This window comes from Vespula pensylvanica, chromosome 2 (genome assembly GCF_014466175.1).
Source record: "Vespula pensylvanica isolate Volc-1 chromosome 2, ASM1446617v1, whole genome shotgun sequence".
NCBI classification, from domain to species: Eukaryota; Metazoa; Arthropoda; class Insecta; order Hymenoptera; family Vespidae; genus Vespula; species Vespula pensylvanica.
Window position 1 is genome coordinate 11,694,051 of NC_057686.1, and position 18,473 is coordinate 11,712,523.

General features: G+C 38.3%; 1 protein-coding gene across 4 annotated transcripts in view; it reads right to left on the reverse strand.

Moving 5' to 3' along the window:
* Positions 1–18,473, reverse strand: part of LOC122637874 (inactive histone-lysine N-methyltransferase 2E) — a 394,264-nt gene that overhangs the window by 13,907 nt on the left and 361,884 nt on the right. For 3 of the 4 annotated variants that reach the window (XM_043830362.1, XM_043830364.1, XM_043830363.1), the window contains one exon: positions 1,143–4,295. In XM_043830362.1, coding sequence (XP_043686297.1) covers positions 3,080–4,295 — 1,216 coding nt within the window. In that variant the 3' untranslated portion in view covers positions 1,143–3,079. Of the gene's footprint in view, positions 1–1,142; positions 4,296–18,473 lie in introns of those variants that run through there. The other variant, XM_043830365.1, reaches the window with a different exon arrangement.

The window sequence follows — 18,473 nt, forward strand, 5'->3', positions numbered from 1 at the left end:
AGAGAGAGAGAGAGAGAGAGAGAGAGAGAGAGAGAGAGAGAGAAAGAGAGTACGAGTCGCCCGCCAGGACCATTTCCGTCGTTCTGATTCTTTTAGCGCGAATTTGACCCTCGTCGAGGACGAAAGAAACGAAGCGCGTCTTCTCGCAATTAAGTTACCGAGCGAAGAGAAAAAGAGGGTGAAGAAGGTGGAACAGGAAGATCGTCGCCGTCGGCGAACGGTGGATATTTGCGCAACTCCATTTGCGAAATTAGAGATCTTTTCGTCCGTGGGATGGCAATCGGCTGGAGAGCAAAGGTGACGCGGCACAATGGTGACGCGTCGATCTCTTCTTTCTTTTTATATGCTTCTCTCTTTCTCTTTATTCCTTTCTTTTTCGTTATCGATCCTCTCCATTGCTTTCTCATTCTTTTCCTCGATTCATCATTTTTTCATATCTATCTAACAATACTCTCGTTTGAATAGTTTATTTACTACTCTCTCGATTTAATACGCTATCATTGAAATTATCCTTATATAGTACTCTTTCTGTTTACTTTTGCTATTATACCAAGAAGAAGCTTCTTGCCCTTTGATAATACACTTAATGCTAACACATCTATAAGACTTTCTAATCTCTAGCTCTTACAACCCCTCGCACTGTGATTCAAGCATACCACCGTCTATTCGAACCTATAGTTATAACGATAAGTGTCTATCCTATTTCTTCTTTTTACATCCGATCTTGCCATTGAGGAAGAGGGAATTCAATCTTCGTAACATTCAGAGGGAGGATTCACCACAGAAGCGTGCACTCATTCCTTCCTTATCTCCCCCAGAAAGAATTTGAACACAGAAGTGGTTATTCCGTGTCCACACGTATCGGTAATATCGTGTTTCTTTGTTCTTTTTGCTTTTTTTCTTGTTCTTCTTTTTTCTTTTTTTTTTTTTGGGATTCGATTTGTTTATCTACGATCGCGATTACGATATTTCATTTTTTATAGATTGTTTAACCGAACTCGTACGATCATCATGTATCGCGAACAATCTCTGATAAATATATTTTTTTTCGAAAAACCGAATGAATTTCTACGTATTCGAGGATACGAATATGGTAAAAGGATGGGATTGTGGACCGGGTTTAATAACCACTCCTTGTCAAATTTTTCAGCAAAGTGACTTTATTTTTTCCTTTATCATGTTATCTCCTCTCTTCTTTCTTTATAGTTTAGTATACACAGAGCTGGTTTTTTGTTTCGTTTTTTTTTTTGTTCGTAAATCCGTTGCTATTTGCATCTCTATATTCTTTCGTTGCTTCTCATACTTGTAACTATAGTGCCGTTTAACTTAGATATTCGATCGAGCTTTCCAATTTTGAATGTGAGCTGAGATTTATCGTTTTTCTTTCTGCGCTATCGGTGCAAGTGTAAGAAGCAGTTGATAAAATAAAAAAGAACGCTCGCTCTCTCTCTCTCTCTCTCTCTCTCTCTCTCGCTCTTTCTTTCGCTCTTTCAATCTTACCATAATTCGTTTCATTCATTTTTACATATCACGATAATGAGATACAACACCGAACCGAAATTGTATCGTCCACCTAATTAGATATCCAATGATAATAATAAATAATAATTATAATAATGACAATGAGAGACGACGATGACGATGTGCGACGATAATTAACAGTAATAATATCGATTAATTCGCAATAAAATAAAAAATGGAGAAAAAAAAACAAAAGAAAGATTCATAGTCTATTCATAATTAAATTTTCCTCAGTTCACGGATCGTTCGATTATCTTAATCGTCCGTCTATATATATCTTCTTTCTTTCTTTTCATTATACTTCGTTTTACTCTACACATCTGCGTATACTATTTACAATTGGCGAGTTGCTTCTCTATCTCTATTTACAGTCACAAAAAGTGTTTCAGTTTCCTTTTTTTCCTTTTCTTATTATTATTTTTTTTTTACCGTGCCCACACAACCAGCAATAAGGCCCCTCTCGCCCAATGCTAAACGAATCTTCGAACTTTTCAATTACATCTTATCTTCTCTCTTTCTCTCTCTCTCTCTCTCTCTCTTTCTCTCTCTCTTTCTCTCTCTCTTTCTATATTTTTTTTATAATCGTCCATATCGTTTTTAAGTGAGATTGTGCAAGCACGGCACAAGTAACAAAATAAATACTGACTAGTCCGCCTTAGTATCATTATATCGTCGACGATATAAAGAGAAAAGGAAGAAACATAAAGTATATAGATAATGCTCGATAACATCGAAAAAAGAAATTAAAAACTACAAAGTATCGTCCAAAAGATGCACCTCGAAATTACTTTTTGATATTATAAAGAAAAAAGAAAAAGAAAACGATTCGCCGAACGATTCTTCGAGAAAGAAAAAAAGGAAAAAATACGTTTACGTTTCATCGGACCCTTTTTCTTTTCATTCTTATAGAACCTCGTAGAAATTAACGAAGAAAAAACAAAAAAACAACAAAAACACAAAAACAAAAAGAAGAAAAAAAATCCGAGAAAATGCAAACCATGGTTGTCGAGCTTACGATCAGAAGTAGAAAACGATAAGACCTAGGAGAGTTTTAATCGGAGTTCCTTCGGAAGTTTCCGCTCGCTGAATCCCGAAAGACACTAGAGACTATCTATCTAAGAGCTCAGGATAGAATCTGTTCGTTCTATCTTAAGGAGGACGAGAAAAGTAGGGAAACGCGTCGTTTTGGGTCGAGAAATCGAAAAAGTGGAAAAAGGTGAAAAAAAGGAAGAAAAAAGAAAGAAAGAAAAGAAAAAAAGAAAAAAGAAAGAAAAAAAGGAAAATCTCCTTTCGACCCAGGAACGAGGATCCTCGTGTTTTCTCGTGCTATATCGAGGGATATGTGAATCATATCTTTTCGTGTCCACTTGTGACTTCGTGTAGAAAATTATAGTTTCGCGTTAGCGTTCGTGCGTGCGAGTTTTACGTACAACATGGTGAGCAAGAACACGCCATGAAGCTCTCTCTTTCTCTCTCTCTCTTTCTCTCTTTCTTTTTTCTCTCTTTCTGTTTTTATATCTCTCTATATGAGGATACTTTTTGTATAGGACGACGTATGTCACGTGTCTTGAACGTTCAGGTAAATTTCCTCTGGTCTAGTGAGGAGTTGATGTATCTGCTGCATCGTACAGAGCGGACACATCTCCTCCTCAGTGCCATCGGCAATGATACGCCTCGCCGTTCCAGGTGCCTTTCTGTTGTACCAGGAGTCAAGGATATACGCGTATCCTTCGGAGTCAAGGAGATTCGAGGAGGTTGCTGAGGAAGACGAGGGGAACCTAAGAGTCGTTTTCGAGGATGTCGTAGCAATGGGTGGAGGAGGAGGTGGTGGTGGTGATCTTAAGGACTCGAGATCGGTGTCCTTAAAATCGATGTACGAGTAACCTTCGGAGTCAACGGAGTGTCTTCTGATAGGATATTCTTGGTCTTCCGAAGGAGATATCGTTCTTGGGTCTGTTCGATAGAAAGTAGGACTACTATTCTTACTGTTGGGAGGATTCGTTTGGGGTTTTGATCGATGGGTAGGTGTGATGGGTTGTTGCTTGTTAGGAAGTCGAGGACGTGCAGAAGGAAAACAGCTAGATTCGTTGTTGCTACTACTGTTGTTGGTGGTGATAGTGGTTCGATCGTTTTCATCGTTAGGATTTGTCATATTGGGAGAGGATGATGGTGAGGTTGGGCTAGCTGATAAGGGTTGTTGACTGGTGATCAAAGCGTTTTGAGTAGCTAGGAGAAGATGACTATTCAGCAACGCGTTGTTATTGCTTTGGGTCTGACAAACGTTAGTGTTATTCGTAAGAGTGGAAATTGTACGCGGCGCGTGTGTCGCGATGGAAAGCGAAACTTCCTGAGATTTGGCGAGTAATGCTCGTGGCGTACGGTAACCACCTAAGACCGCTCTGGAGGGCTTCTCCGTGACGCGAAGTATTGCCCTTGGGTCCCGGTAGTCGAGATAGTCGAGGTGATGGGGCGCAGGCGCGCGCAATGTGGCCTGCGGTTGTCGCTCCCGTAGGTGTTCCCGCTCTCGGGGATTTGTACCTCGTACCTCGATCGTCGGCGCTTGACCGATGGGATGGTGACTCGGCAAGTGATTGTGCAGCTGGGAGTGCGTCATCGTGTCCGGCAAATCCTCGTAGAGAACGGCGGCGCTGGTGTTGCCCGAACCACCGTGAGATTGGCAGTCCGGAAGGACCCGCGTCCGGCCTGCGGCTGCGGCTGCTGCTGCACCCGCTGCACTCTTGCACGGCAATAGATTCTGCACTTTTCGTTTGTGCCTGAAACAGAACAAGACGATGCTCTTTTAATGACGAATCTTGATACATGAATGTAGCAAGCAAGTTTTATATTGTATTTAATTATAGATGCGTATATATAGAATGATTTCTTAAGAAAGAATAGACAAATTGAAAAGTTCCTGATTATATCATTCATCACGAACAACTCGATTGAAATATTCCCTAATAAATTTGGTAATCAAAGTTTAAAGGACTCTCTTCTATTTTTAGAACAGTTCTTCAAAGAGGAAACCGCGTGGATACTTTATTCTCGTTTCCTACGTACTCTTTACAACAAACCCTTCCTCACGTTTTCGTTCCCCGTTCGTAGTCATACCAGATTAGTTAGAAGCTCGTTGTAATTGTTTGTACAAGCGGACTTTAGCTAGGTGCGCACGGGCAGATGCGTACACTCTCGAGAGTGTTCTTCAATGCAAACTTTAATGAATCGGGGAAGGTTGCGGAGGAGGAAGGTTGTTGGGATGGTCAGCCTTTGCCTATCACTGCTGTTTCATACGTCCATTGGTTGATGGTTAGAGTTACTAGTCGGTGACTACATTCGAGAGTATGAGATGTGTGTACCAAAGTAAGTATATATATATATATATATATATATATATATATATATATAGGTATAATATATACGTATGTGTATATATATAGTACACACACAACATATGTATCCTTCTATGTAACTCAACCGGCATATTCGACATAAAACGCGTCTCCGTTCGTTTCACCATCGTCCTTTCCTCTTCCTCTTCTCGAGTCGTTACCCTACCACTGGTCCTCCAGCTCTGTTAATCACGATGAGCACGGTGAAAGCGTTTAAATTCGCCACATCCAACTCGTTGGGGTGCTACCGACTGTGGTAGTACTGTGTCGGAGACGGAAGGGAAGGGATTCATTTATCCGAAAGGATCTGCGGTATAAACGTAGAGTGACGGGGGAGGTCGAGAGGTCTGCACTACGGAGATAATAACAATGGTAACGTATACTGGCACCTATGCTACTCTTCTCATTGCTTATCTTTTCTCTTGATTTTTCTTCTCTTTCAAAGATTTCCTTACCAATCTGACTTACACTATTAGATACCTATATTCGCGAAGACGTTTCGAAAGAGATCCTAAAGTCGACAATATTATTCTTTCTATTATACTATTTAAAGTTGAAAGTTTCCTTATTAATTCAGTGAATAGGATTCAACTGCTTGGAAGGATTTATTTATTTAATCTTCAATTCTAAAAATAATAATGTCGATCGATAAATCGATTTTTATCAAAGTGTTTCTTTCATATGTATTTAACAATAAGAATGCAGCAGTAGGATCGATTGGAAAATATAGAAAAGATTGTAGAAAAAGAAAAGGTTCGATCGTTCTCAATGGATCTAAATTGACAATGTTGCTGGAGAGAACTACAGAATGTTTGTTAATAAGATCAATTTTCAAATAATCTTTGAAGATAGGAAGACGAGTGATAAGACGATACTTCGTTACATCGTAGATAGAGAAAAGCTTATGTATATCCCGGATATATACTTCCATAACTTTCAAGGAGTGGTAGGAAACTGTAAAGGGGATGAAAGAAGAAGAAAATGTTGGATCCTTGAAACATGCTCCAATTCCTCCACCTTCTCTCTATCATTCTGTATCTCTCTCTCTCTCTCTCTCTCTCTCTCTCTCTCTTTCTCTCTCTCTTCTTCCAAACCTCCACTCTCCACCCCTCTCTCTCTCTTTCGTTCAGATAGAAACGTACAATATATCTATACCAGGATTCTCAAAGTACCACGTAGTTAAGTGGTGTATCTTCCAAGTTTTAATTATCTAGTTAACTCTGTTTGGTTCGATAATATTTGCTTTTATAATTAAACTACTGGGTATAAGAGGCTAACAACCGGCACGGTATACCTAACATTTTCGTCAGTAGGTCGAAGGAAAAGAAGGTGAAATCTGTATGGATTGTGAATCATAAAGCGTGTAAAATGAGTTAGGGGTAGATAATTGGGGTATATAAAGGAGAAAATCAGTCCGACTGGTTCTGACGTCTGACATAGACCAAGGTTAACCCAGCGAAAAAGTAAAGTTTTTTCGGATTATTGACCGCCAACAAACTTGCCTTGCTTCAATCGTCTTCCATTTTTTTTTATATCAGGTCCACCGAGTGATTAAACCTTCCAGATCTCTCTTTTGGTTCATAGTCATGATAATTATAATGTATTACCATTATTCACATTACTAACTTTACATAAAACCAAAACTCCTACTCTAACACTCTTAAAAATATTTGGAGTATAAATTAGTCACAATTTAAAAAGTAATCGATCAATTTATTTTGAATTATTATAGAATTATAGAAACAATACATTTTCATTAAAGTTTCATTAAAGTTCCTTTTTTTTCTTTCCTTTTCTTTTTTCTTTCCTTCTTTTTTTTTTTTTTTTGGTGAAAGTTCGACATTAAAGTGTTTGTAATAAAATGGGTTTCATTAAAACAATTTTTAAGCGATCGGTCTGAAATTTTAGACAGCACTTTTGCTAGATAAACTCTGTGGACAATTTTATTAGATTAGGTTCAAACAGTGTATTACTAGAGTTGATAAAAGTTTGCATATATAAACATATTTAGAAAACTTTATAAAATATTTTGTTTCGATAAAAAGAAGAGAAAGAGAGAGAGAAAGAGAGAGAGAGAGAGAGAGAGAGAGAGAGAGAGTGAGACAGACAGAAAAAGTGCAGCGACTTAAAACGTATTATCGATTGTAAACAATCGTGAACCGTGTTAATTTATTATGATAATTTATTATTATATTACTCACTTGTTTAAAGAAAGAAGACAACAGATATTTAAATTCAAATAGAGATAAATTAGTCGAGGAAATTCACGTAAATTAATCTAAGAGAAACACATAGAACAAGAATAGTAGGATGTCTTTTTGAATCGTACGGGTCAACAACATCCTTTCTGAGTTTCATGTTCGATGACCTTAAAACCGAAATCTTTGCATCATATTCATGCTAAGCTGACTTTGCATAGAGATAAACGTGCACAGATTCCTAGTAACTGCCTCGTCTTTTCTCTCCTTTGCTATCTCTCTTTCTCTCTCTCTTTCCCTTTAAAGTCCGATATTTCAATTTACCTAATGCCAATCAAATCACAGAAATTAGAAAGACAAGTGATTATATTAATTTATTTTTGCAATTAACTCTAACATCTATCCTTTAACAATATAAAAAAATCTTCTCCTGTTTTTTAAATAGTTTAAAATTGTACAGCCATTTTCCAAGAGAAAAATTACAAATTAAAAACGAAAACGATACATAAGCAATTAGATCGATAAATTGTTTCATTGATAATCACTGTGTAAAAGAGATTTTTATATGAACAACTTATTGGTAAGATATTTCGATCTCAAAGGAAGTGTGTAAAGGTATAAAAAAAAAAAAAAATCTTTCTAGGAACTTTTATAGTTCTTTTGTCCCATACATAAAATGAACTTTTGAACGAGCCTAGAAAACTTTCTCATCTTCGTCGAGAGAAAAGAGAAAGGTTCGAAAAGTAAGTTTGCCAGAAAAAGAAAGCTAACGTTCATCGGTTGTAACAGTATGATTCCGATGTGAGAAAGTTAGCACATAAGTAAGTTCTCGTAGAACATCTTAAGTATGCTCAGACACGCAGTTTCCTAGATATACCTATAACGCCCAACAAAGTCTTCTTAGTAGATTGCCCCCAGTCCTTCGTGCATTCGAGCTCCCATTTTCTCTTCCTTCTCTATGTAACCTCAACCGTTCATTTCATCAACAAACGCATCTCCTTTCTGTCTATAGCTTTTACTCAACCGCGTACTAGCTGCGGCATGTTGCTGCGGCTGCTAAAGCTCTTTATAGGTTTAGTAGCGACAATCGGATATGTGCTATACAAAATTAAGCTAAATTTTGATGTTTTAGTCAAAGGTGGTAATTCATTATGGTAACAATCAATCTGAATAGATACCTTATACATAAGAGATAAATAACATTTATTAAAGAGAGAGAGAGAGAGAGAGAGAGAGAGAGAGAGAGTATTTAATAGTAAACATGATTTGATCGATGCATTTCCGTGAAATGATTTTCATAAGTTAAGGAATCGGCTATAATACGTATGATATTATAGTACGTATTGTATATCACTTACAAAAAGAAAATTTGAAAGATTTATCGAATATTATTCACACTTTATTTATTTATTTATTTGTTTGTTTGTTTCTTTAGTTATTTATTTCTTTTTTATTTTTGTAATAAATTTAAAAAGTTTACTCACCACTTCTTTCTATAGACCATATAAAAGATTGTAGTCTATATACCAAATGTAATAAAATAAATCCGAGTTCAAAGGGGGTTGAATGCATTCGCTTAACAGCTTTGATAACTGTCTCTTTCTCTTTCTCTTCGAGCACAGTACATTCGAGTTCAAGTGAGCGTGAATAAGTACTGATCGTTTATTCCTGGCCAACAACAAGCAAAGAGAGTTTCATGATTTTCCAATCGGAGATATCTTTCTGTATTGAAAACCGTGAGAAAATGGTATAGTCGGATTTTTTTTTGTATCTATTCGTTCAATCAATACAAACAAAACATTAAAAGATCTCTTGTCTTGTTAGTTTGCCATCGAATTACTCTCGAGAACTAAACAAAATCAAGTTTCGAAGTCTAGTTCTATTTTAACTACCAACTACTACTAAGGTAAGTGAAGATCTACAATTACCGTCTTCCTAGAGAGACCGATGGTTTAGGTAAGGTTTATTGAAGCGAGGTTGAGTTGAGTTGAGCCGAGTCGAGTCGAGTCGAGTCGAGTCGAGTCGAGTCGAATCGAGTCGACTGGAGTAAGGTCGAGGACACGATAGCCATCGATAGATTTCATCTTGGTGACCACCAAACGGAAGCAGACAGGAAAGTTTCAGTTTGCTTTGCTAATATGGTTACTCTCTTAGATCTTTCATATATATATATATATATATGATATATATATGCATATACATATATATATATATGTATGTATGTATGTATATCTTATATATATATTCTTTTTTCTTTTGATTTTCTCCTTTTCTTTTACAATAAAAATACTCTCAGATAATACTTAAACGATTTTTCGTTTTTTATATTTATATCCTTTACCATTCTATTCGTCATCGACTCTTTCCCCTCTTTGTCTTCCTTCTCCTTAACATTTTATCGATAGAACGACAACCCGACACGTTTCTTTCTTAATGGATTTTATTTAGTCATGATAGAGCAATGGAAGGAAGATGACGCGAGTTTTCTCTGTACAACTTCGGCTCTTCGGACCACGGAGAGATAGATATCTCGTTGAAAGGGAGAATACGAACACCAGAGTAACGAAAGGATGAGAAGACTTTGTACTTATCAAGAACGCGAGAAGTTACGTCTATGCTACCTCTACCTCAGGAAGGAAGTCAGTTGGAGCAAAGTGAATTCGTCCTTGCTAAGCGTTGAATAGATCATTTAAGTCGAGCTTTTAACTTTAACTAATTAACTGTTCCCTCTTTACCGTTCTTCGGCTTTCTACGTTCATTTCCTTTCTCTTCACCCCATCTTCTCCCATTCTCTCTCTCTCTCTCTCTCTTTCTCTCTCTGTCTCTCTCCCTTTTTTACTCTCCTGCTTGAGATCTTCTTACTTTTTCTTTCATTTTTTGAAGTTTATTTATCAAACGATTTTTATCTATCTCTTATATTAATTTCACAAAATTTATTTTATTTATTTTATTTATATGGACAAGTGATAACGATCATTTAAACATAGACGAAATATTATCCTTTTTAATTTATATTTATAGTTGAATGTTGAATGAATGATCATGCTGTTACAGATCAAACCATCTTTATTTTAACAATACTTTTCTTTATTATTCTTCGAGATTCGACTAATTTCATTTTGTATCTTAGTTCTCATTTCCCGACGCTCTCAGTTCGTTGGTTTTTATTTGAGTCACGCTTTCAGTCACCGTTTCCTTCCGTCTTGCGTATTCGTTGGGTCTTCAGTAAAGCTTTTCTTCTCTCTCTCTCTCTCTCTCTCTCTCTCTCTCTCTCTCTCTCTCTCTCTCATTTTCTCTCTTTCTCTTTCTCGTTGTTACGCCGCGGCATGACGCCTTCGAGGTTTCCGCATTCGCAATCAGGAACGCTTAATTAACTGGCAGGGAACAGAGAAACAGTATCTGCCGTCACTTTCCGTACGAGTACTTACTCAACCCCGTGCGTGCTTTGTTGGAATCGATTTGTTATTCCGCTTCCTTCTTGTTGTTACCCAGAGAAACCGTTGCTTGTATTGCGAGACGGAAAACGCAGACGCGATTACAAACACGAACATCGTACTTATTAAGCAACTGGTTAATACATACGGTAGGAGAAGATATATCTACCATTTATCTCATATTGTCCTATTCCTATAGAGAAGAGTATGATCGTACATATGTGTGCCGTTAGTTTTTGTGACTAATCTCTGAAAATACACATACGACATACAGACTATAGTTTCCAATTTGAAACTATTCCATTACATGTTCCGCAAATAAATGCAAGATATGTTGATATAATAAAGCTGTCATGAAGATATTTTCAACGTAAATTCGATATAATTCGCGAGTTTAAAAAATATTTCATCGTTCCGAAATAACGGACGAAGAGCAAAGATCTTTTTTATGGGGTTCGAGAAAAAAAAAAAAAAAAAGGAAATTCAATTCGATTATACGAACATTATACTTATTAAACAACTGATTAATACATACGGTAGGAGAATATGTATCTTCCATTTATTTCATATTGTCCTATTTCTATAGAGAAGAGAATATGATCATTGAAACTGTGACTAATCTCTGCAAATACACATATGACACAAAGACAATAGTTTCCAATTTGGAATTATACCATTAGTTGTTCCGCAAATAAATGTAAAACGTGTTGATATAACGAAACTATCAGAAAAAGTTTCTCAATACGAATTCGACATAATTCGCGGATTTAAAGGGTTTTAAATCGTTCCAAAAGAACGGACGAAGAGCCAAGGTTCTTTCACAGGGTTTGTGAAAAGAAACGAGAAAAAAGAAAAACGAAGAAAAGGAAAAAAGAAAACAAACAAAAGTAAAAAGTAAAAGAAAGAAAGAAATTCGGGACAAGTTCGGGAGCGATTAAAGTCGAAAGCTTGGACACAGTTTACAACGCACATCTACAAGTTCCGGAGGTAAGCGCATCGGGATTTTGAAGTTTACTCGCCGTCGGGGTTCCTCTTAAGCCTCTCGAAACTACAAATTTTGCATATCAATGCGCGTAGACACACAGTGCCGCATCCTCGACTCGATAAACGACTTCCCTTCGCTCTCTCACCCTTCTATTCCCTTTTCGTTCTCTCTTTCTCTCGATTTATTTTCCTTCTTTGTTCTCTCACCAATAGGAACATTCTCATAAGCGGAGAATCTCTGCGTTTCGCTTTTCCTCGGCAATATTCCAGAAGCCTCTTTTACTCGTTCCTATACGAACGGAGTTTATATGTACGTATATCGGACACGCATACACGTACGCACATGGAGGAAGAGGACTCAGTTCGTGTATAGTTTGAAGCAGGCAATGTCGTGCAAAACCAAATCCACCGTCTCTCTCTCTCTCTCTCTATCTCTCTCTCTCTGTCTCTGTCTCTGTCTCTGTCTCTCTCTTTCTCTCAGTTTCCTCTTCCTACTCTTCCAACCGTGTCCACGGTACAAGCCGGGTTATTGTTTTGCTCATATCGATCCGACCATAGGTAGGTACACGCTTATCGGACTGGTTTAGCATAGAGGGGGCATTATTCTGATCCAGGCAAGTGATCTCGCATTCGGTTGGTTATCAGTGACGAACCGATCGACTCTCCTTCCTACTCTTCCCAACCAATTCGCTCGTTCCACGATCGAACCCTTATAGTCGATCTCCTGATCATCTACGGATGGCCAGACAGAATTCCGGCTCCCCTTTCTCCTTTCCCTTTCCCTTTCCCTTTCTCTTCCTCTCTCCCTCTTTCTCTCTCTCTCTCTCTCTCTCTCTTTCTCTCTTTCTCTTTCTCTCTCTTTCTACCTCTTATAATGATTAGTCATGCACCGTACCCAAGCAGCACGTTTCGTATTTTACTACTGATCAAAAGAGAAAAGTCTAATCGATAGAACGTAGTACGTTCGATATGAATCTGATTAGTTAAGATCGAATCTATGAAGAAAATGTCGATAATAAAGTCGACTAAATTATTATTGTAATTAAGACAAAACGCGTAACATTCAATATCGATAAGAAGGTAATTGAATCGAATTGCTTAAGAATAAGATTTTAATGCGAATCAATTATAAAATGTTATTATTAATTTTCTACGATTTCGAAGAAAATTTTAATGGGGATTAATTAGTATTGTAACTTTGATACGATCGATTATATCAGATAAGAAAATAAGAAGTAAGTAATACTAAGTGTGAGTAAGAACGTTTCGAGATACCCTGATGTGTCTTTGTCCCTAACCACAGGGGTATATCAATGTGGTGAACATTTTTGGTCCGCAACCTTTTTAGGGTAACGAGCCTAAACGAGAAGGGCCAGATCGATAAAACAAGAGGGAGAAAGAGAGAGAGAGAGAGAGAGAGAGAGAGAGAGAGAGAGAGAGAGAAAGCTTTACGAGGGTTCTCGCTATTGCTGTTGCCAGTCGTTACGAAAGCTTTTCAAATGCGACCCAATGGGCACCGATGCTAACCACCACTGGTACAAGGATTCGAGTGCTTTTACTCTCCACGCCCTCTAAAAGGCTGTTTACATTTGAGCAATTTAAACAATAATCCGTACGACCTAAAGGAGTACACGGAACTACTCTCGAATCGTTGATTCTCCATCGAATCGTTGTTGTGTATCTTTACCACATGTACACACACTCCCTCTCTCTCTCTCTCTCTCTCTTTCTCTTTCTCTTTCTAATTCGTTCACTACGACACTCAACAACAAGGTTGCACGAGCAACTCTCAAGGACGAAGTTGTGCGAGGTAAATATAATTACGGGTCGCGCGAGATATTGGGCCAGCGGGACACGCGGTTAAAACGAGACCGTGATATCAAAGGCGAAACGAGTTTCAAAGCAGTTTCGAGGTTCTTAATGAAGAACGCGAAAGATGAGTAGGGTAACGCAAGCTTAGTGGTATAAGGCGACTAAGAAGAAGTAGAAAGGAAAAAGAGAGAGAGAGAGAGAAAGAGAGACTGGAATTGGTTAATATTTAACACGAAACATCCAAATTCCTATTAGATTCTTGGTATTTTGATAAGGCGAGTCGAGTTGCACGCCCGATGAAACTGGTAAGAGGACGATGAAATGTCGGAAAGTAATCCGAAAGCCGCTTGCAACGGAGTGATCGTGTGCGTTTGTATGTCTACATAGAAACTCTCTCAGCATGTATTGCTAGCGTAGTTTCACCTTGATTGAAACACCGTGGCTATTTAAATTGCGAAAGTTTACGAATAAATTTGTATGCTAAGGTACACTTCGCGTTTGCCGGAGACCGCCGTCCGGCTTTTTCTCCTCCCAACTCTTGTTTTTCTTTTTTCAAGGATTTGCCTAACGAATGACCGCGTGAAAAAAACTCGAGCGTTGGCTGAGGTGAATAGAAAGAAAAAGATACAAAAAAAAAAAAGAAAAAGAAAGAAAGAGAGGAAAGAAAGAGAGAAAGAGAGAGAGAGAGAAAGGAAAGAAAATGTCGCTTGAAAAAATAAAGAAAAAGAATATCACCGAGATATATCATATCTGGATATATTCTCTTAAAAAAGAATGTATCGTTTTTTCCTAGATATGCCATCTCGTTAACGGCGATAAATAATCGTCGAAGTTCGTTCGAAAAGTATCATCTTAATTTCCTTTACTGTATCGTTAACTTACTTCCGAGAGACACACGAATGGTTAGACAAGATTAATTCTATTCGCAGTGAGGGAAGCGAGTCATCCGAATTGTCGGTAACGAAGGAGGATAGAGGAAGAACGAAGACAAAGGATACAGAGAAGAGAAAGTTAGAGACAGAGAAAGAGAGATAGATAGAGTGAAAGAGGGAGATACAGAGGGAGAATTTAAAGGGAGACGAAGAGGGACATCGAGAGACAGAGGATGGATATTCAGGATAGAGCATCGAACGAGTTATTAAGCGAAACGAAGCCTGATGAACCGACCATCCAACCGGATCTCGCTAAGGGCTCAAGGAGACGCATGGAAAGTGCTAGCCGTAACGTTCTCAAAGGTGTTTCGAGCTTGGTAGGTATCGAGAGAGCAGTAGATGACGATCTGGCACGTTTCACGCTCACCCTCGGAAGCCCTCGAAAGTCCGCTAGAACGCATCCCAAGAGGAGAACGGATTGACCTAAAGCTGTCAGACGCGCTACCTGGCTTCTACATCCTTTGTGAGATGCTATCCGAGTTAGTTGAACGGTCATCGAGGACCGATATGGATGGTTACATTTTGGATTCTCCAAGCGTCCTTCGATTCGATTAACTCCTACGAGCATCGTCCTCCTTCGTCCTCGAAACGAACACGATCGGGGGTGATAGTTTATAGGATTGAGACAATAATTCCTAGAACCGATCTTGCTTTTTTGATATATTACTTTTGTAGAAATTATTTTACGATCTCGACGGGACGTTTATCCATTTTCATTGATTTTAATAACGACGTTTTAAGTGTGATTTAAGTGTATAAGTACGCATATTAGCTGCGTGAATTTTCTTTCTTTTCGTTTCTTTTTTTATTTATTTCTCCCTCTCTCTCTCTTTCTCTCTCTCTCTTTCTTCGTCTTTCTCTTTTTTTCTTTCAGTCATATAGGATTACATGGGTCATGGGGACTATCCCCGTCGATATTTTATGGGAATAACGATAACGATCCAAGAACGACACTCGATACGACAAAATTTTCTCCGTAAAGAATAAAATAAAATATAAAGAAAGAAAAGAAATGACAATTTACGCGAAAGCTTTTACGCGATCGTACCACTCGGTGGTGGTCGTTCACGATCTCGATGTAGGACGATATAAAGTATGGTACAAGGTGGAGGGTGATGCGAGGGGGATGCGAGAAAGAGCAAAAGCCATGCGACGTCCCTTGTTTGTCGCGGTTGAAAGCTTCGCCAATATTACGATGCTGACGTATCGGATGTCTTGCCGGGTCCAGCCTCGTACGTTCTTCGGTGTCCGATTACCGTTTATATCTTGAGGGAGCGTCATCCTCCGATTTCGAGGATAACGCGAATCCTTCGATTTTCTCTTCTCTATCTCTGATATACGTACATATGTATCTGTGTGTGTGTGTGTGTGTGTGTGTGTGTCTGTGTATATATATATATATATATATATATATATATTTTACTCTTTCACGAAGAAAAGAGGAAGATTTCCCCCTCCACTTTCGATAGATTACGGTTCGACGTAAGGAGATCTATTCCTTTCTTTTCATCGGTTCCAAAGATCCATACACTTTTTTGTCTTACTTTCTAGAGAAGACTAGTCTCTCAAAAATCTATTGAAGATACCAAGAAAACGTCAGACTACGAAGATTACGATCTGAGGATGCGCTTTTCAAAATTTCTGTAATTAATTTTCAATCCTCTTTTTCTTTTCTCTTTTCCCTTTTTTTTTAAGAAATCATAATCAGTTAACAAAAAGCGATTTCAGAAATCACATGGAATCAAAAAGGATCTGTATCATTAATTTTGAATACAATTTTTTTTAACGAACTCTTAAAGTCGTTATTCCTCGATCTTAATCATTGTTTTCTTTCCTTCCATTTTCCTTTTTTCTTCTTTTTCTTTCTCAAAGACGAAAAATATAAGAGAAGTTACCGTTTCATTCGTAGTTAATTAAACCGGCCGATCCTTATCCGGAGAGAGAAATTCGTGGTTCCTTTAACGAGGACATTTCAATCTTCGAAGATGTAGGTCAAGGGTTGGCCGATCTCTCGTGAAACCAGAATTCGCATTTCGGGTGCATCACGTCGACACGTTTCAGCTCGAGTTGGCAGACTTTAATCGTATCTGCAGGCACCGCTCAGCAAGCTGTCACTCGTCAAGTTCGAATCTCAAATTCGATTTGGTAGCCTTTCTACTTTAACACCCTACCTTCTCCCTCTCTAGCTTTTTTCACTCTTTTCACGAGCCCTTTTCGATTTTTTGTACCCCCCCCCCTCTCTCTCTCTCTCTCTTTCGTTTCGTCATCTCTATCGTTGAATATTCAGAAGGCGTTCGTTCGATGGCTGGTTTAGGTGGTGCGATAAGAGAAGGTAGAAGAGGAAGTATAAAATGGGGTGAGAAGGGGTGCACGAAGAAAGAAGCAAGAGAGGTATTAAGTTCCAGGAAAGGCAAGGAAATTAGCTCTCGCCAGTTTTAATATCCGCTTTATTTTATTTCGTACGATGACGACGATCGACCGGACCCTCCTGCGAGTTCTTACTCCTTTCTTTTTCTTTTTCTATTACTTTTTCTTCTTCTTCTTCTTCTTTTTCTTCTTCTACTTCTTTATCCTCCCCTTTCTCTCTCTCTCTCTCTCTCTCTCTCTCTCTCTCTCTCTCTCTCTCTCTCTCTACGTTTTTCACCATTCGTCCGTATACTCTCGGTACAAAGAATTGTCCGGAGGAATCCAGAATCCAGCAACCAATTTCCTACAAAAGGATTATTTTTCACCAAGGGAAATGAGCTCTCCTTTGTATTTTCATACCAATTTTTCTTCTTTTCTTATCGGATCTTTTCTCCAAACTCTACCGCTCCTATCCATCCCCCCATAGCATTTTCATTCATTTCTTTTGGTTACGAAACGAACTTCGATGCTCCTCTTACGAAAATAACAATTGGCAAAGATTTAGCAGTTTGTTTCGTTTTCATCGTAACGCGATAAGCATAGTTTTTTATTTCGTTATAGGAACATGTTCGAATATAATTCTCTGACAGGGTCTCCTTTCTTTTTTTCTTTTTTCTTTCTTCCCTTGTATTTATTTTTTATTACCGACATTCGCATCCAAATCCGCATCTTTTCCATCTCTTTCCGTTTACCCTTTTGTCCGTTCGCGTCATTAAACGACAGATCCAACGAAACTGGGTCAAGACACCGTGCCTGCCTTCTCATTATTGCTACGTAAGGGAATAATTAAACGAGAAGATCGTTAGGAAATTCCCGAGTGGTGGGGCGTTAACTAGAAACTTCGCATCTTTCGATACGTCGTGGCCCTGTTTCAAGCACGATATCTCTCGTTGAGCCTTGGCTTCCAAATTCTCACAAACAAGTTTTCATGTATCGCAGATAGGAAGCGAAACGTTAGCTCTTGTAATATCAAGGTAACATTGTTAAGTGATATTAAGATGAATGGATGAATATAGAAATAGATTCGTTAAATATAGTAATACTTCAATGTGTGCATGGTATGCGTGTGTAAGTAGATAAAAATAATATATATGTCAACAAAAACGACATAATTGCGGACTCCAGAATTTGTACCAAAAAAAAAAAAAAAGAAACCATTTGATATTTTTCTAATACAGATAACAGTCCTTGTTATCGAAATGATTGAAAATTCAATGCCTTGATAGATACGATGTGTTTGAAAGAAAATAGAAAATAGGTCGTTGAAGTTACGTTTTAAGTAAACCACATGTTCTATTAAAAGACCGTGCAAGAATCAAGGATGCAAGACGTTCATAGACGAAGAAAGGAAGAAAGGAAGGAAGGAAGGAAGGAAGGAAGGAAGGAAGAAGAAAGATAGACTGACGAGGAAGGATGGAAGATGAAAGAGAGTCATGCACAAGGCGAAAGACGAAGAACAGGGCGTTAACGAGATCCAACCAGTCTGGTTGAGGAGATTCAACCGAGTTTGAACTCGAATTTCCTTCCTATCCCACCTTCGCACACCACGGGTAGTTAGCATAATTCTGTTTATGAAACTCCCTGAGTTCTGGCTCGACTTCTCTCTTTCCCTACGCCCAGCCTCTTCCACTTCTAGCAGCATCGACCTTGTCGTACTCTTCCTTCCATTTTGGTCTTTCTCTCGTGTTCTGGGCAAACTAAATGTACCGCTTGCGTGCTTTGAATTCGATTTAATCTCGGCGAATAAGAAGAAGAAGAAAAAGAAGAAGAAGACAAAACAAGGTACATCGAACGTGT